General features: G+C 45.3%; 2 protein-coding genes across 4 annotated transcripts in view; both read left to right on the top strand.

The window, feature by feature from the left end:
• The window catches only part of LOC109699721 (multidrug and toxin extrusion protein 1-like), a 36,412-nt gene extending 34,136 nt beyond the window's left edge, over window positions 1-2,276 (top strand). For 2 of the 3 annotated variants that reach the window (XM_074046682.1, XM_074046684.1), the window contains exon 18: window positions 1,258-2,276. In XM_074046682.1, the coding sequence (XP_073902783.1) occupies window positions 1,258-1,484 (227 nt within the window). In that variant the 3' untranslated portion in view covers window positions 1,485-2,276. The remainder of the gene's footprint in view (window positions 1-1,257) is intronic. The other variant, XM_074046683.1, reaches the window with a different exon arrangement.
• Window positions 2,277-3,446: 1,170 nt separating this feature from the next.
• Window positions 3,447-18,430, top strand: part of LOC109699722 (multidrug and toxin extrusion protein 2) — a 60,746-nt gene continuing 45,762 nt past the window's right edge. The window contains exons 1-7 of the mRNA XM_074044761.1: window positions 3,447-3,632; window positions 3,758-3,859; window positions 10,158-10,226; window positions 11,283-11,431; window positions 12,169-12,211; window positions 16,751-16,795; window positions 17,852-17,949. Of these exons, the coding sequence (XP_073900862.1) occupies window positions 3,447-3,632; window positions 3,758-3,859; window positions 10,158-10,226; window positions 11,283-11,431; window positions 12,169-12,211; window positions 16,751-16,795; window positions 17,852-17,949 (692 nt within the window). The remainder of the gene's footprint in view (window positions 3,633-3,757; window positions 3,860-10,157; window positions 10,227-11,282; window positions 11,432-12,168; window positions 12,212-16,750; window positions 16,796-17,851; window positions 17,950-18,430) is intronic.

The raw sequence follows: 18,430 nt of genomic DNA, 5'->3' as shown, positions 1-18,430 counted from the left end.
CCTAATGTAGGGCGAGCATCCCCAATCTGAAATTCTCTGAAGTTCCCAAAAGTCTGAAATCTTAAATGCTCTGGTTCTGGTCCCAAGCTTTTCAGATAAGGTGTAGTCAACTTGTATCCACTTGTGCTTATTAAGAAGTCTGGTACCAATCTTATTCATGTGTTGTTGGTAATATGCCTTTCTTTTTCTTTTGGGAAGTTTTTAGTCTTTTCCTGTTGGTATTCTTTTTACTGCAAAGTGTCATGATACAGTCTAGGTGTGACACATTATCCTGTTTGGTACTTAATAGGCCCTTGGGTGTGAAGATCCCCATCTTTCTTCAGTTCTGTGAATAGCCTCCAACTGTTTCTTAGTTTATTTCCTGCTCCATTTGCTTTGGTCTCTTTCTGAAGTGCTTATTAGATGGGTGTTGGCACCTTGAAAAGTTCCCCTATGAATCTCAGACTCAGAGCTCCCTGGAACCCCAGGCTGACAAGAGTGGTTCATGAGGAGTAAGTGGAAAGGCATTCTAAGATATCATACCAAATGCAATGGATTTGCTTTTTGGCAAGCACAAATACTAACAAGCAGGACATAAAGAGTGAGGAGAGGCTCAGTGCTTGTACAAGTAAGGTGCACTGGGGAGAACTCCCAAAGCAAGAGGATTTTGTTGGGGAAACTTGCACGTCCACATATTGGAGACTTATCTCCATGTGGAGGCTGACGCATTCCTGAGCATGCCCAGTTGGAGATCATGCTTTGCATGTTCAAAAATGGACAGAAAGGCCTTTCGGATGGAGAATTTACAATTATAATGAAATTATAATGAGTAAAGTTCACTATAGGTCATCTAGAAGACTGATTCAGCCTGCCTTAGGGATTTTGGTTCTTTGTGGTTTTCCTCTGGCAGGCCTTAATCTGAAACAACAATAAAAAAAGAAACAAAAAACTTGAAGGAAAGTTAACAGTCATTTAAAGGGACAGTAGCCCCTCCCACTAGCAAGTAGAGGAACTTGACCTAAAGGTTCTTGCCTAGTAGCTAACAATCCGATTAATTTATTCAGGAAGTGCTGTCTACGGCCATACTACCCTGAACGCGCCCGATCTCGTCTGATCTCGGAAGCTAAGCAGGGTCGGGCCTGGTTAGTACTTGGATGGGAGGAAGTGGTACAACTACTTTCTACCAGCAATTAGTACATGTATCTATCACCTTTTATATACACAGTAGGAAAAAAATTCCTTTCAAGCTGCTAACCAAAGTTTATTTTTCTCCCACAGTGGGTCCTGAGAACCATGGAGAAATTTTAATGAGAGATATTGGCACAAAGGATGAGACTCATTTGGATCAACAGGTGCACCAGCAACAACCTTTGCCTATCCATCCAAAAGAGAGCAATATTTTGTCTAGGAAGCAGCTGGTGCTCCGACGAGGGCTCCTGCTTCTGGGGCTTGTTTTAGTCTTGGTGGCAGGGATTTTAGTGAGAATATATGTCAGAATTCCGTGACGTGGCAAGAGAGAGAAAGGAAGGTCAAGTGATACAGATGCTCCTTGACAAACCCATCATATGTTAAAAATATCTTAAGTCAGGCTGCGATTGTAGCTCAGTGGTAAAGGGCATGTATAATATGGTGGGGGCCATGGGTTCAATTCCTACCACAACAAGAAAAAAAGAAACAAAGAAAGGGAGGAAGGGAGAGAGGTAGGAAAGGAAATAATTGTAAGTCCACAGTTCATTTACCACAACTAACCTACCAAACATCAGCATTAACAACACAGTACCTTAAAATGTTGTTCCCCTCATGATTGCAGTGCTGATGGCAGCTGTGGCTCACTGCTGCTGCCCTGCATTTCAAGACAGGATGAGGAAGGCTCCAAATTCAAAATTCAAAGTAGTTTCTACTAAATGCATCTCACTTTTACACAATCATAAAGTTGAGCCATTGTAAGTTGAGGACCACTGTACTTTTGGACTTATAACTCATAGGACCAGCAGTGGCAGTTTATTTTCAGTTAATTCAGTGGTACCCAAGAGTTTTAAGAATTGAAAATTCAAAGATACAGTTTTATAATAGAGGAAAGGGAGTAAGGTAGACATCTGGTCCAAGACATTGTCTGAAAGATGATGCTGGAGTGGTCATTCACCTACCACTATCTCAACCAAGAACCACAAGTACTGACCACATTCATTGATGGCTTTCATGTTTCTTCTATCTACTGTGTTTTAAGACACAAACCCATATATGAAATGCTTTAGAATCTTACTATGTGAGTTATTTAAAATACATGTTACAATATATTTTTCCTGTGTCCTGGATTATTATTCAACGGGCAAACTGGCATTTGTTACTCTTCGTTCGGGGTCCAGATCTCAGGCACTTTGGGTGCACAGTTGGGGGAAGTCTTTGAAGCTATGAAAATCCAAACAAGAATGACCATTCCTGGTGGCTTCAGAGGACAATGCTTTAATACAGACAGCAGATCGAGTGGTAACTCTCCTTCTTGCAGCCCTTAGCAGGGTTAATTAAGCACACACTGCTAATTCACTAAACTGTGGTATAACTTAGTGGGTTCAGTGCTAGGATGGTTACTTGACTAGGTCTTGCTTTTGCCTGAAAGAGCAGATAATGAACAAAATCAGAAAGTTAGCTATTATGAGAAAAACACCCACCTCTTGGTTGCTGGGGATGGAACGCAGGGCTCCCCACCTGCTAGGTAAGGACTCCACTCTGAGCTGCACCCCAGCTGTGCAAGTGCTGATTTGGCTGGGGCCACCATGGGGCATCTCCACCCTCAGGGCTTCATTCTTTTTGAGTCCATAAATTGATACTCCTTCTCCAGGGACCCAGATTAAGCACTGAATGTGGCCCTCCAGGTGGGACCTGGGGGTCTGAGGCAGCCCAGAGCTCCCCTCCCTTTCCCAGTTCTTTGGAAGCCCTCCATTCTCCTGCCCGCAGGCCATCCCTAGTCCTCACACTTCCTGCCACGCCCTGGAGATGCGGGGTTCCTCCTGCGACCCTCAAACAATTGCAGAAGTGGAGGCTGCAGAACCCAGAAAGGAGTCGGGGGGGGCGGGTGTGTGTGTGCGGGGCGGGGGCGGAGGAGAGGGGAGGCTGGATTCGCGGTCAAGCGAAGCCAGTGGAGAGTGCTCTGCGGGTGTGGAGGGTGACAATGACTAAGTCTACCTGGAACATTTTGCTTTTGCAACCAACGGAGTCTCTTTGTAAAAATTCGCTCCATCCCTGAGCCGTCGGTGTCCCGCACGGGGCTCCCCCGCCACACACACCCCCAGCGCTACCCATGCCGGGACCCCAGCACCCTGCCTGGCCCCCTCCCCCGGGTTCCGCGGGCGGTGACAGTTGGACCAGGCGCCCGGCGCGGGGGGAGGCGGGGCGGGGCCGGCCGCCTTCGCCGCAGCCTCCCGCACTCTCGCCCCACCGGGCAGCTCGGAGCCCCTTCCCGCGCCGGCATGGAGCCCCCCGCCGACGCCGACGCCGAGCCCCTGGCTGTCGCCGCGGACAGCCAGGGCGCGGCAGCCTCCGACCCGCCCCCCGAGCGGCTGGACGCCCCCGGGAGGCGCGGCGGCCTGCGGGGTGCGCTGTCCCCCGACGTGCGGCAGGAGGCGGCCGCGCTGGTGGCGCTCGCGGGCCCCGTGGTGAGTGCCCCGGCTCCCCAAGATCCTTCTCCGTGCGCCCCGCTCCCTCCCCGCCATCGCGTCCTCATCGCGGGGGTTGGAGGGGTCCGTGGGGTGACCCCGCTTCCTTCACTGTTCCCGCGCAGTTCCTTGCTCAGCTGATGATCTTCCTCATTAGCATCGTCAGCTCTATATTCTGCGGACACCTGGGCAAAGTGGAGCTGGATGCTGTGACGCTTGCTGTCTCGGTAGGTGTGTTAGTCTTACCTTTTCTTTTGAGCTAATGACATGGTAAAGCCTCAGAACTTTCATTCGTTTACTTTTTATTTGGGGGCTGCGGGAGATGAGCCCAGGGCCCTGCATGTGCCAGGCAAGGGATCAACTGCTGAGCTGCAGCTCCAGCCCCAAGCCTCAGAATCTGAATTGTGTCATCATCCGTGGCTTCCGTTATAGGCTCTGGGTCCCCCGGGTACCGTTACCTGATCCTTAGATTTGAAAGGAGAGCCTGGCAACTTCTTAGACAGTGTTCTGAGCAGGGCTCTCATTATAGGGCACCAGGTCTTGTGAGGAGTGTAGATGCAGTGTGCATAGCAACTAAACTGAAAAGAACTGCATGTATTTTTCTAGTATGAAATCAAACAGACAAAGCCATGAGTTGAGTTGCACAGTTTGTTAAGGTCGGACTGTTTCACCCTTGTACAGTGTTTCCCTTCTCGGGCGGGTTGAAATTACACCTCCTTTGAAGTCTTTCTAGTCTTTATGAGTGACATAGTGGAAAGTCACTTCTCTCATGTTTGATCCAGCTTTCAATCAAGGTGAAAAAGACTCCTGGTGATGGCAGGTGTTTTTCCCCAGTCTCAGAAAATGTCCCTCTGTCCCCCTCCAAGGTGGGGATGCACCCTATGACCACAGAAGTTCCTCACTCAGCCTTATGGTAGAGGAGTCCTGGCTATGTGGAATCCTATTTTACTTATGGACCTGTTACTGTGTTACTTCCTTTGGAAGTTTAGGTTGGTCCTCTAGAAAGTCAAGAAGGAAGAGGAGCTGTCCCTGTGTCCCCTCCAGGAAAGACAAGCTTAGCCTCTGTCTGGCATGGGGCAGTGGGGCCTGGCCCATGATGCTTCCTGGTCCTTGTGGGATTGTTGTGGGAAGAATGTCGGACCAGCGAGAGCAAGACTGAAACCCATGTGGTTGGAGGAAAGGAAGATTTATTACGCTAGTAATAACAACAATCCAAAATGGCTGCAGGGTTTTTATGCCTCAGAATTGGGAAGCAAGCAAGTGGGAAGGACAAAAGCAGACATGGCAGTTAGACTCTCGCTGGGAGGTTACAACCTGTCCTACTACACAAGGTCACAACTTATCACACTACCACAAGGTTACAGCATACCACACTAGCACATCTATGAAACCGGGCCAGCTCTGGGAGGGAGCTTGCCTTCAGATCTTTCCCCTGGGTTTCTTTATCAGGATGTGAACAGACATTAACAGGGGACCATCTGAGGTCAGGGTTGAGGCCTGCTGTTTTCCTAGCCCTGCTTCCCAGCTGGTACCCCCAGGGCTCATTTCTGGGCAGCCCTTCCCTATTGATGACATCTGGTGATCAGTCACCAACCTCAGCTCTGAGGCTCTGCAGTCATCCTTGGAGTTGTGGCTCGACCTCCCTCCATCTACCTCACTGACTTCCAGGCCCCTTGTCCACTTCAGCCCCTCATCCGTACATTTTCATCCATCAGCATGGACCCACTAGAGAAATTTTCAACTTTACTTTTTTGGTTTTTTCTCAACCCTTTCTCCCTGGGATCCTGCCAGGCCCCCACAACAACCCTGTCTTTCCTTGACCTCATAGAGTCCTTGTCAGGATTCCTCCATCTTCCCTCATTCCTGTGACCCCCGCCTGTCCCCTGCCTGGCACCTTGGGCCAAACAGGCAGTTTGAACTCCCCTGTTTCCACACACCCCAGATCTTTTAATACCCCTTCCTTTCAATACCCTTCTTCCACTGGAACCTTCCTTTCTCCTCCAACTCTTTCCCTTTATGTATTCCCACTCCATAATGACAAACCTATCAAGTGCCTCTTATTCTACAAAAACCTCCCTGTCCACCCCTCACCTCCACGCGCAGCCTCCTCTCTGGCTTCCCTCGACCTTTTCTCTTTGCCAGAGTGGGCAGTGCACCCCATTTCCTTTTCTTCCATCACAGTCCTGTTTCATCTTGAAACTTCTCCACTGAACCTGCTCTGACAACAGTGATACCTCCCCACCCTGCCCCTTTACTGTGACCAGAGAACTTACCCTCACCTGTGGGCCATGTCCCCTGGCATCTGACACGACATTTCTTCTTGTCCTCCTGCACTCTCCTGTGGCAGAAGTAATAGGTGCATCTCTCTTTCTCTTCCTTCCTTCCCCCTTTCTGTTTTAAATGGACACTATTTAAGCTGGGCACTGGTGGCTCACAACTGTAATCCTCACTACTTGGAAGGCTGAGCAGGAGGATTGTGGTTCAAGGCCAGGCAGGCAAACAGCGAGACCCTATCTCAAAACTGACCAGAGCTTTTGCTTTTTTAGGGCTGGTGTCGCGGCTAGTGTCGTGGCTGGTGCTAGGTAGAGTGCCTGCCTAGCAAAGCATCAAGTTTTGAGTTCAAACCTCACTACTGCCCCTCCTAAAATGTCCACTACCTATTAGGGCCTCCCAGATCAGTGTCTGCTTTCATGATCTGGGCTTCAGGTTCAGGTGACTGCTGGCAGGATGCAGGGACTCCTTCAACCACAGAGCTTGAAGCTAGTCTCTGGAATCCTACACACGCATCTCGTTTTTTAATTTATTTTTTCTTTTATTCATATGTGCATACAATGTTTGGGTCATTTCTCTTCCCTTCCCCCACCCCCTCCCTCTCCCCCCAACCCCTCCCTACCTGGCAGAAACTATTTTGCCCTTATCTCTAATTTTGTTGAAGAGAGAGTATAAGCAATAATAGGAAGGAACAAGGGTTTTTGCTAGTTGAGATAAGGATAGCTATACAGGGAGTTGACTCACATTGCTTTCCTGTGCATCACACGCATCTTTTTTATTTGTTTGTGGTGCTGGGAGTTGAACCCAGGCCTTGCTCTTGTGCTCTACCCCTGAGCTATATTCCCAGTCCCCCTCTTTTGGTTTCTATATCCCTAATCTCCATTCATCCGAAAGCCCTGCTAACTTCATTTCCCATATTCCTTATTATCCTCCCCTTTCTCTTGTTCTTCCTCTACTTCCGGGCAGTCTTCATTCTTCCTGCCTCCTGAGGCCAGAGACTCCCCGCACACAAACCACCCCCTCCTTGATCCCCTGTGCCCAGTGGCCACTTTGTGCTGATATAACCTGTCTTTGTGTGTCTCTCTTGGTGATGCACAAATTCATATTAATTTTTGCCGAACTTGGTTCTCAGCACAGATCTGACTCAACCAAATATTTCAAAGACGCATAGCTCAGGTGTTCTGCATCCAAGCCAGCTGTTATTTGGGCATCTTGTGTTTTGTCTGCTGATGAGATCCTGGCTAGGGAGCTTTGCTGTCAGACCTTGACAAGTGGATGGTGAGACTTTGCTTTTAATCAACTGTTAAATTGTAACCAACTGCTGGGGAGACAATAGACTCAATTACATGAGAGCCAGCTACATTTCATTTTTTAAATTTTTTTGAGAAAGAATTTTGCTATGTTGCCTAGGCTGCCCTTGAACTTGTGAGCCTTCTGCCTCAGTTTCCCAAGTGCTGGACAGTGGTGTACCAAGTGGCGGTACAGATATGTACCACCTCACCTGGCCATTTGAAAGATTTTTAGCTGGAGATGTGGCTCAAGTGGTAGAGCGCCTGCCCAGCAAATTCAAGTCCCTCAGTTCAAAGTCCCTGAGTTCAAATCCCAGTACTGCCAAAAAAAAAAAAGTTTTTTTTTTGTCCAGGGTACATGTAGCTCAGTACAGTACTTGGACAGCATGGGTGAGGCTCTGGGGTCAATCGCCAGCACTGCAAAAACTAATTAATTAATATCTTGATCTTATTACAAATTCTATATAATATGAAAGGATTTAGACTTTTTTTTTTAAAGTGGAAGACTATTTGTTTATTCCACTTGGTTGCACAAAGACTTTAGGCTGATTTACATAATGTGTTCACTTACTGGTAGAATTGGGCCAAATGACCATGGATAGGGAGACACTGAAGCAGGGGTCAGGCCACCACCAGGCAGGCTGAAGTTCCACTCTATGTTCCATGCCTGGGTGATTTTCAGTGCACCCCGGGGTTGCTGAACCATCTATCCAGGGGCCAAACAATCTTTAGGCATAGAGTGATTTCTGTGGCAGATTCTCACACTGTGGACACAGGAGTGTGTGGTGGACAACTTGCTGTGAGAGACACAGTACCAGGATGTTTTGTTTATTTTGTTTTTGTTTTTTGAGACAGGGTCTCACTATTTAGCCCAGGCTGGCCTTGCACCGGTGATCCTCCTGCCTCAGCCTTCTCTCCAGGCTCACAGTAGCAATTTTTGTCTCATCTTTTATTATAAAGTTGTCCATGGTAAGAGGGAGGATCACTGGTTCGTCCCTGAATGTCAGCTCAGTTTGGTAAAAGCTTATGACAACAGAGCTGCGGAGGAAGACTAACATTCCGGACCATCCAAAGTCAGTCAGTCAGTTTTGCAAAACAAAACCAAAAACACTCTCACATGTAATTAAAAATTTTTTTTTTCAGAAATAGAAGTACTTTCCCTTTCCCTTTTCTTTGAAGGCTGAGGTGTTTCTGGGTTAACTGAGTGCATGAGGTCATTCTGGTCTTCATGGTGCCGTAAGACTTCTGGGTCTCATTAAGATCGGGCCTTGGCCTTGTGGTGTAACTGCTGGGCACTCCATGTGTAGTCCGTTACTGGTCTTCTGGGGGCTAGAGTTTCAGGTTACCAGGTGTCTTAATCCATTGTTGATGTCACAAAATACTGGAGGCTGGGTACTTCTATATTTTTTGTGGGACTGGGATTTCAGGACTTCGTACTTACAAAGCAGGTGCTCTACCACTTGAGCCACACCTCCAGTACATTTTGCTCTGGGGGAGTGTCTCTTCAACTATTTGCCTGGGCTGGCCTCAAACCACGATCCTTCAGATCTCAGCCTCCCAAGTAGCTAGGATTACAGGTGTGAGCCACCTGTGCCTGGCAGTAGTTTATTTTATTTTTTAAAAAAGGTTTATTTAGCTCACAATTCTGGAAGTTCAAGAACATGCACCAGGTTCTGCTTAGCTCTGGTGAGAGAGCCTTGTAACTACGTTACAACATGGCAGATGGCGTCATGGCCTGAGAGGGAGCAAGCAGTCCCACGGTGAAACAGGAAGCAAGAGGGATTCAGAGGCTAGGCTTGCTCTTTAGGTAAGGAACTAACTAGGGTCCTATGAGAACTGCATTAATCCATTCCAAGATTGGCACTCCCAATAACCTAATCACCTCTTAAAGGGTCCACCACCACCACCACACTGGAAACCAAACTTGCAGCACATAAACCTTTGGGATTCACACTTCAAGGATACATAAGCCATAGCACCAGGCTCAAGTCTTGGTAAGGGAAGAAGTGAACTCACCTGGGGTTGACATTGCTGCTACAAATAAGACCAGATGAAAACAAGCATCTCAGGCACTTTCCCCTTCTGCTGCTTTGCCATGCAGTAGCACCCCAACATGCTGCCACACCCTGTGGGCTACTTTGTACCTTTGGTTGTGGGGGGGTGGCCCTGGATGAGGTCTGGTTGAGGGTGACACACAGAGTCTGGCTTCTCACAGGGGGACTAAGCCTGGGGTCTACAGCCAGACCTTCCAGCTTCAGGTCACTCCATCTATGTAACCTGACTCAGGTTACCCCCAGAATGGGACTAGTGATCATAACACAGGCTGAGTGGACACTGCCTGCCCAGCTTATGTGCTCAATAAATGTTTGCTTATCACTTAAGCTTTTTAGATACTTTTTTTGTTTTGATGCTAGGATTGAACCTGAAGCCTCACACCTGCTAAACATGTGCTCTGCCACCAAACCATGCCCCTAGCCTCTTGTCGTTTTTAAATGCACACTGTACTGTCTGATCAGGAGAATTACCTTTGGACATTAGCCAAAACTTAACTTTCATTTATTGTTTTATTTGTTGAAGGCAAGGTCTTGATATGTTGTCAAGGCTGGCTTCAAACTCCTTGGGCTCAAATGATCCCCCTGCCTCAGTGTCCCTGAGTAGCTAGAACTATAGGCATGTATCATAGCACCTGTCTTTAAATTTTAAATATAGATTGTAATGCACTGTATTAAGAAAAACTAGGTCTTAGGTGTTTCCAGTTGACATGGGGTGATTATGATCCTTTGGATAAAAGGTATATTTTTGTCCAGTAATCAACAAGGATTGATGTGGACACCATTTGATCTGATACACAGAGCCTTAAGTGTACCATTGTGAGTTGCTCTGTAAAGACAAGCTTGTCCAGGTTTCTTCATGTGAAGCCACCTGATGACACTGTTTTCTGCACCTGACCTGTTGTTTCTTGCAGGTTGTGAATGTTACTGGGATTTCAGTTGGAACTGGCTTAGCCTCTGCTTGTGACACACTGATGTCTCAGGTGAGGACCCCTTCGTCCACATAGCTTCTTGGGACAATTATCTGCCTAGGGCACTATCTACTCTGCTTTTTTTATCTCTTATGAGTAAAACCAAACGCTGATAAGGAAACTTACAGATCTAACTGGGCTTTATTCATGATTCATGGCTGGGAGCAGCTCCATTCTACAAAACAGAATGAGAACTTCCACGGGCCACGGAAGAATAGTAGGTTTTGTAGGTCAGAACAAGGAAACCGTGTAATAGGCAAAAAAGAGAGAAAAACAAAACAAAACAAAAAGAACACCTGTTTAACACCAGCTAACTTCAGGTTGCTTTTTTTGAATGGGTAAAAGCAGAGGGGCCATCCATATTACATTGTTTTCAAGAACAGGTCTGTTTGGGATGTTGTTTGCTTCCTTAAAGTTTCAGATTGATGATGTGGCAGTTAGCACAAGGGACTTCATTTTGGTTTGGTTTCATTGGCCTGGTGCAGGAGCTCAGTCCAAGCCAGTGGCTTCCCTCAGCCTGGTAATAGCTTTCTGTCCTCTGGGCCTCATCTGCCCAGGGGCTGTTTTCCTTCTTCCTGTGTGAGTTCCCCATAAGCTTCTTGAAAGTGTTCTTTGCATGCTGGGTCCTGACCCCCAATCTGGACTCAACCCGTGTAATTCCTTTTCCGTTGCTGTTCATCCGCTGGGCCTGGCCTCTTTCAGGTCTCTTTTGGGACTCTCATGATTAAACATCAAATGAGCACCAGCATGGTTGTCTCAGTAACATGTACATCTTTCTTCCCCTAGCCCTCGGGGGCCCCCACACCCCGACTCTCTCTCTGAGTCTTTTAGGCTTCAGTCTCTGCTCCACTGCCCTCCACACTAACAGCCCCAGTTCCCAAGGGCAGGGGCTGATTTTCCAGGATGTGTAGATCTCCATAGTGGCAATTTGCTCACCAGCTGCCCTTGGGGGGCAGCTCCCCTGCACTATGCCACCTGGAGGGAGGTGTGGCTGCTTGGGCCACAGGAAGTGTGTGGCCCAGGCCTGGGCCTGAGGATACACCGTGATTTGTTTTCTGTTGGCCCAAGTCCTTCGGAGGCAGGAACCTGAAGCGTGTGGGGGTCATTCTTCAACGAGGAGTCCTCATCTTGCTGCTGTGCTGCTTCCCTTGTTGGGCCATCTTCATCAACACTGAGCACCTCCTCCTGCTCTTGAGACAAGACCCCGAGGTCGCCAGGTCAGCACACTCCTAGGTTAATTGTAAATGGTAGTCTGTCATCATCCCTGTGTGACAATTTCAGCTGGTTAGCTGGACCTGACCTCTTGCAAATGGAAGTGGGCCCCAGGGCTGCAGGGACCTGACCCAGAGGACCAAGATGGCACATGCTTGGCCCTGTCTCCTTTTTGTGTCATCCCTCCATATTTCTCTCCTTTCAAGAGTAAAAACACAGTTGTTTTTACTTTTTAGAATTTTTTTTCTTTTTTTAAACTTAAACTTCCAGTATAGTCTCTGATTTTGCACCTAGGGTTTGTGGTCTTTTTTAGAAGATGTGCTCACTGTGAGGTATCCTGAGGCTTTCAAAAGGTTTCTGAATTATGCTCAGGTTTGGGTTCATTTTACAGATTCACTCCACCTTTTAGACTGAGAAGGAGATAGAAATGGCAAGGGTGCCAGGCTTTCCCTTAGAAACAGGCAGGCAGACCTCACTTGCTGCTGCTGTAGGTTTTAGAAAACCAAAGTTGTGAGTCAGTTTTTCCCACATAAAATCCTTTTTTTTCTTTTTATGTCATGGGGTTTTGAACTCAGAGCCTCATGCTTGCTAGGCAGCACTCTACCACTTGAGCCATTCTGCCAGCCATGTAAAATCCTTTCAGTTTTAAGTTTTAGGGAATGCTGTGTGGGTTCAACTTGAAGACAGTATGACTGGAAATCATCTCAATACTAACTGAAGACTGTTTTGTTGTTTATTTCAGGTTGGCCCAAGTTTATGTGATGATTTTCATTCCTGCTCTTCCTGTAAGTTTTAAGGCTGTTGAACTTTTATTTTTTGAGGTTTATATTAATTATAAAAAGTAATGGTTTCCATGGAGACATTTTCATACATGGGCTTTGATCATATTTACCCCATCTGCCTCTTTTTATCCCTTCTCCCACCAATCCCTGGTTCCCTTTCTCTTTCCCAACTGTCTCCTTCTATTTTCATATCTAGCTCTATTTTCTTTTCTTTCTAGATTCCACATATGAGAGAAAACATGCAGTCATTGTCTATGTCTTTCTTATTTTGCTTAACATGATAATCCATTTTCCTGCAAATGACATGATTTCATTTCTTCTTTCTGGATGAGTCACACTCTACCGTGTATACATGACACATTTTCTTCATTCATTCCTTTGTTGATGGGCACTTAAGCTGCTTCCATAATTTGGCTATTGTGAATAGTGCTGCTGTAAACATGGCTGTGCAGGTCTCTCTACTGTATGCTGACTTTAATTCCTTTTAGTATGTACCTAGGAATGGTATGGCTAGATCATACGGTAGTTCTATTTTTAAGTTTTTGAGGAAACTCCAAACTGATTTCCAAAGTGGTTGCACTAATTTACATTACCCCCAGCAATCTCACCAGCATTTGCTGTTCTTTGTTTTCTGAGGGAAGCCATTCTGACTGGGATGAAATGGGATCTCAATGTAGTTTTGATTTGCATTTTCCTGATGGCTAAAGAGGTTGGACATTTTTTCATGGAATTAATGGCCATCTGAATGTCCTCTTTTGAAAAGTGTCTATTCACTTCTTCTGTCCATTTATAGATTGGGTTGCTCATTCTTTTGTTGTTCAGGTTTCTGAGTTAAAAAGCTGGATATTAATCCCCTCTCAGATGAATAGCTAGCAAAGGTTTTCTTCCATTCTGTAGGCTGTCTCTTCACGCTGTTGATCATTAGTTTTGCTGTTCAGGAGCTTTGTAATTTGATGTAATCCCATTTGTCAATTCTTACTATTATTTCTTGGGCCTTTGGAGTCCTACTCAGAAAATTATTACCTATGCCTGCAGCTTGAACACTTTCCCCTGGTTTCTTCTAAGAGTTTCAGAGTTTCAGATCCTACATTAAACACTTACCCATTTTGAATTGATTTTAGTACAGAGTGAGCTAGGAATCTAGTTTCAGTCTCCTTCAGGTAGATATCCAGTTCCCCAGTACCACTTGTTATAGACACTGTCTTTCCTCTAGCATTGTTTTTGGCCCCTTTGTCAATAGTCAGACGACTACCTGCTTTGGTTTATTTCTGGTTCCTCTATTCTATCCCATTGATCTACCTGTCTGTTTTTTGTTTGTTTGTTTGTTTGTTTTGTTTTTTGCCAGTGCCATGTTGTTTTTGTTATTGTGGCTCTGTAATATAATTTGAAGTCAGGTAGTGATACCTCCAGCATTTTTCAGAATTGCTTTGGCAATTACTTTTTTGGAGGCGTGTTGGATGGTTCTTTTTCTAGTTCTGGAAAAATGTCATTGGAATTTTGATGGGATTGCATTGAAGATCACTGTCAACAATGTGGCCATTTTAACAATCTGTGAACACAAGAAGTCTTTCCACCTTCTAATGTCTTCAACTTCTTTCTTCAGTGTTTTATAGTTTTCATTATGGAGGTCTTTCAGATCGTTGGTTATATTTATTCCTAAGGTTTTTGGTTTTTTTTGAGGCTATTGTGTAGGGAATTGTCTTCCTGATTTCTTTCTTTGTAAGTTTGTTGTTAGCATACAGGAAAGATAATCATTTTTGTATGTTGATTTTGTATACTGCTATTTTGCTGAAAGTGTTTATATATCTAAGAGTCTTCTAGTGCTGTCTTTTAGTACAGGATCATATCATCTGCTACTGGAGGTAACTTGACTTCCTCTTTACTTATTTTCATTCCTCTTATTTCTTTTCTTGCTTTATTGCTCTGGCTGAAGTTTCAAGCACTATGTTGAATAAATGTGTTGAGAGTGGACATTCTTTTCTTGTTCTTGATTTCAGAAAAAATGCTTTCAGTTTTTCCTCATTGAGTGTAATGTTGGCTGTAGATTTTTATATATGGCTTTATTATGTTGAGGTTTGATCCTTCTATTCATAGTTTCCTTAAGGCTTTTATCATGAAGGATGTTAAATTTTGTTAGGGCTTATTCCTCATCTATTGAGATGATCATGTGATTTTTATCTTTGATTTTATTTATGTGCTGATTCATGTATGTTGAACCAACTTTGTGTTCCTGGAATTAAATCACCTTGATTATGATGTATGATCTTTTTCATGCAATGACCAGATCTCTAAAGCTCACTGCTTTGTTTGTTTTGTTGTTGGTGGGACCAGGGTTTGAACTCAGTACTTAATGCTTGCAAGGCAGGTGCTATGCCACTTGAGCCACTCCACCAACCTGATGTATGATCTTTTTTAATGTGATGCTGAATTCAGATTGCAAGAATTTTATTGAGGATTTTTACATTTATGTTCATCAAGGAAATTAGCCTATAGTTTCCTTTTTTGTTATGCCCTTATCTGATTTAGTCATCAGGTAACGCTGGCATTGTAGATTGAGTTTGATAGCAATCCTGCCCTTTTTATTCTATGGAACAATTTAAGGAGGATTGGTGTTAGTTTTCTTCTTTAAAGGTCTGGTAGAATTCAGCAATGAATCTAGGTAGCCCTGGGCTTTTGCTGTTGCTGTTGGAAGACTTTTTATTACTGCTTCAATCTCATTGCTCAGAATTGATTTGTTTAGTTGTTTGTATCTTCTTCATTCAATTTTTATAAGTCATATGTGTCAAGAAATTTATCCATTTCTTCTAGATCTTCAAGCTAATTAGAATAAAAATTTTCAAAGTATGTTTACATGATCCTGGATTTCAAGCGTATCTGTTGTATATCTCCTTTTGGGTTTTCTTTCTCTTTTGGTTAGTTTGGCTAATTGTTTATCTTTTCAAAGAACCAACTCTTTGTTCCATTGATCCTTTATATTGATTGCTCTTTTTGTTTACATTTCATTAATTTCATCTCTGATCTTTATTATTTGTCTTTTTTTCTACTGATTTTAGGTTTTTCTAAGACCTTGACGTGGGTCTTTAGGTTATTTATTCGAGAAATTTCTGATTTTTTAATATAGGCTTTCATAGTTACAAGCTTCCCTCTTAGAACTGCCTTTGCTGTATTCCATAGATTCTGGTAAGCTGTATTTTCATTGCCATTTTTAATTTCCCCCTTGATTTCTTCAATGACTTTCAGATCATTCAATAGTGATTTCTTCAGTCCCTGTGTATTTGTATGTTTTCTGAAGTATCTTTTACTGTTTTCTAGTTTTATTCCAGTATAATGTTAAGATATGAAGAAAGAATAAAATATAGAGCAAGATACAAGCAGCAATCAAACCATCAGAATGAAAAAGTGATGAGTTCATAACACTCCCATTGAGGAGATGGAGGGTGGAGGGACTTTGCTTCTTTCCAGGATTTCCAAATTGCATTCACTAGGTATGTGGGAGGGCAGTGAGTCCTTTTTCACCAAAAAACCCAACTCATCAGACCAGACTTGACAATTGGGAGACTTGGCACCCAGTGTGCCTGTGGTCAGCTACTCAGAACTATGACCACTTTGGAGCTGAATGCATATCAGCCTAGCCCAGTGTCCCAGCAGTGCAGCCACTCCAGAGGTCAGTATCAAGCCACTTCTATAGGGTCAAGCTTCCCTGTGCAGCAGAGGCCATGGGCAGCTACCAAGTGTCTAAAGCTCTAAGAGTGTGGACTGTGTTCTCATCAAAGCAGTCTGCACTTGGCGGGAGAGGAGGGACTGAGGCACAAGTCCTTAGTGATCCTGCTTTCCCAGGCCACATGGGCCACATAAGCCTCTATCTCTGCCCTAGCTCCTCATATCCTCCCTCATTTGGTCTAGTTCAAGGCTGTTGTGTTTCTGGCATGAAGCCACTCATGCATGTCCCCTTGCCTGTGCCTCTTCCTCTTCTTTTGTCACTTATCACAGTGCTACTTGTACAGAAGCTGAGCCCTCAGGCAGAAGCCACCCCTGCCTTACTGATCCTCAGGACGTGAACTGCTCTGATACCTAACAGCGTCAATTAAATGCAGGCGTTGCAGGAAGAGAGTTCCTCCTTGAGTCCTCGCTCCATGGCTGATTTTGCATGCTCGTTAATCAGAATGTCAAGGCTGTGGTCTCTGCCTCAGCCAGTGAGAATTTGCCCGTGTCTGTTCTTTGGGGAGTAAATCTTCCATCCACTCTGGAAAATGCCAAATAGTGATTGTCCTAGCATTTATTTAGGGTGGGTCTGGTTTTGTGAATTTTGAGGTCACATAATCAGAAGGAAGTATTTTATTTAAGAGAGTCTTTTTATTAAAGTCTTATTATTAATAGTCTTGTTAAAATATCATATCAAAGAGCCCATGGGACAAGGGATGTAGCTCAGTGGTAAAGTGCCTGCCTAGCAAGCTCAAGGCCTTGGGTTTGATCCCCAGCAGCCAAAACAATAGAAAACTAGAACTGAAAAATCTCCTGACGCTTTTGTATTTAATCTCATAGGCAGCGTTCCTGTTCCAGTTGCAGACAAGATATTTACAGAGTCAGGTATTCTTTTCGTATTTGTACCCCACACTACTGAAAATGTATAGTAAATACGTTAAAGGAATTTTTTCTTTTCACTTTTTTCTCTTTCAAAGGACTTTTCTACAAGAGTAATTCATACCCTTTCCCTCCCATAATTCTTTTCTAAAACCCCTGAGTTCTTTGTGAAGCCTTGCAGCTATGTATCATACAGCCCAGGAGCAATAACCATTTTAGTCTGATTCCTCTCGCTCAGCTCATTTCTCCCTACCCTTGCTTTCTGGGGGCTGGCAGCCAGCTTTACACCTGGGATTTGGCCTGTGCTTCTGATTAGAGGGCCATGGCCCCGTGTTACTGCAGCCACACCTGGAAGTGTGTGGGAGTCCGCTGGGTTCAGTGTACAGGAGGCAGAAGGGAAAGCGAAAGAGAAGACTGAGGGCCGGAGGGGGATGGGCAGAGACAGAGCCTTGCCTTGGAGTCTCCTCCCAGTCCATCCTCAGGCAAGCAGCCTGCTGGCCTTTAAATACAAAGGTGTTGTCCACTGAAGCCAGAACAAATCCACTCTGCTCTGACAGCACTCAAGTCTGTTTAAATGTAGGAGAAAATGTTTATCTGAGTACTAGCGTAGAATGGACAGCATAAACAAAAGAAATGAGCAACTGGCACCAGAACACAAAGAGCTGAATGTTTTCTTTACACTGCCAGAAGCAGGCACCCATCGCTGGGCGCCCTTCACATGCGAACTTCACCTTGACAGCCCTATGGAGCAGTCTAGCACCCTGGCCCCGTGTCTCCCAGAGGGCCTGTCTTCATCCATCATGCCTGTTTGCCCTCTCTCTCTGCGGCTCTTAAGGCAACTGTGACTGACCAGGGTCTTCAGAAGTCATATGATTATCTGGCTGGCACAACCAAAGCTGCACCAATGGAGACATCTTGTTTCCATTCCCGCCTGTTCTAGTCCTGTGTGACTTTGCCATCCTTTAACATTGTCACCTATTCAACTCTGAATGTTCACTTAACAATCTAGCTAATACAGCTTTTGAAAATGCTAATATTTTCCTGTTTGTTTGGGGATTTTAGGGCATCATCATGCCCCAAGTTGTTACTGGGATTGCAGCAAACATCGTCAATGTGGGCATGAATGCCCTCCTGCTGTATGCCCTGGACCTTGGAGTGGTGTAAGTCGAGACTCATTCATTTCACAGTGACTGTGCTGGCTCCTGCCCGAGGGGCTGGGGATGCCAGACGTGAAGTGGTCCATAGAGGGCCTCTGGACAGGTAAGCAGGCCCCTAGGAGTTGGTGTTCAGGTGCTCTCCATGACAGATAAGAGCTGGCTGCCCTGGAGTGCAGGGGAGGAGGAAAGGCAGCTAGCACAGGCTGTTGGAAGCAGGGGGTGGAGGTTAGGTGGAGAGCTGGCAGGGAGGTGCAAAGACTTGAAGGAAGTGAGGTTTTAGCTGACATCTTGAGCTGAAGTGGAGTCAGTCTGGGGAGGTAGATGATCTGGTCTATGAAGGCTGAGGTGGAAATGGGCAGCTGTCTGGAAGGACCCTCCTTGGGTCTGGAATTATAAGCAACTGAACCAAATTCCAACTCAGCAAGCTTGAAGAGATGAGGGTCCCACAGAGAAAGAAGGAAGTTTGGGCTTCCCTCAGTAGGTG

This window comes from Castor canadensis, chromosome 11, assembly GCF_047511655.1.
Source record: "Castor canadensis chromosome 11, mCasCan1.hap1v2, whole genome shotgun sequence".
Lineage (NCBI taxonomy): Eukaryota > Metazoa > Chordata > Mammalia > Rodentia > Castoridae > Castor > Castor canadensis.
The sequence above is the reverse complement of the archived record's forward strand: the minus strand, read 5'-3'. Positions and strand labels throughout refer to the sequence as shown.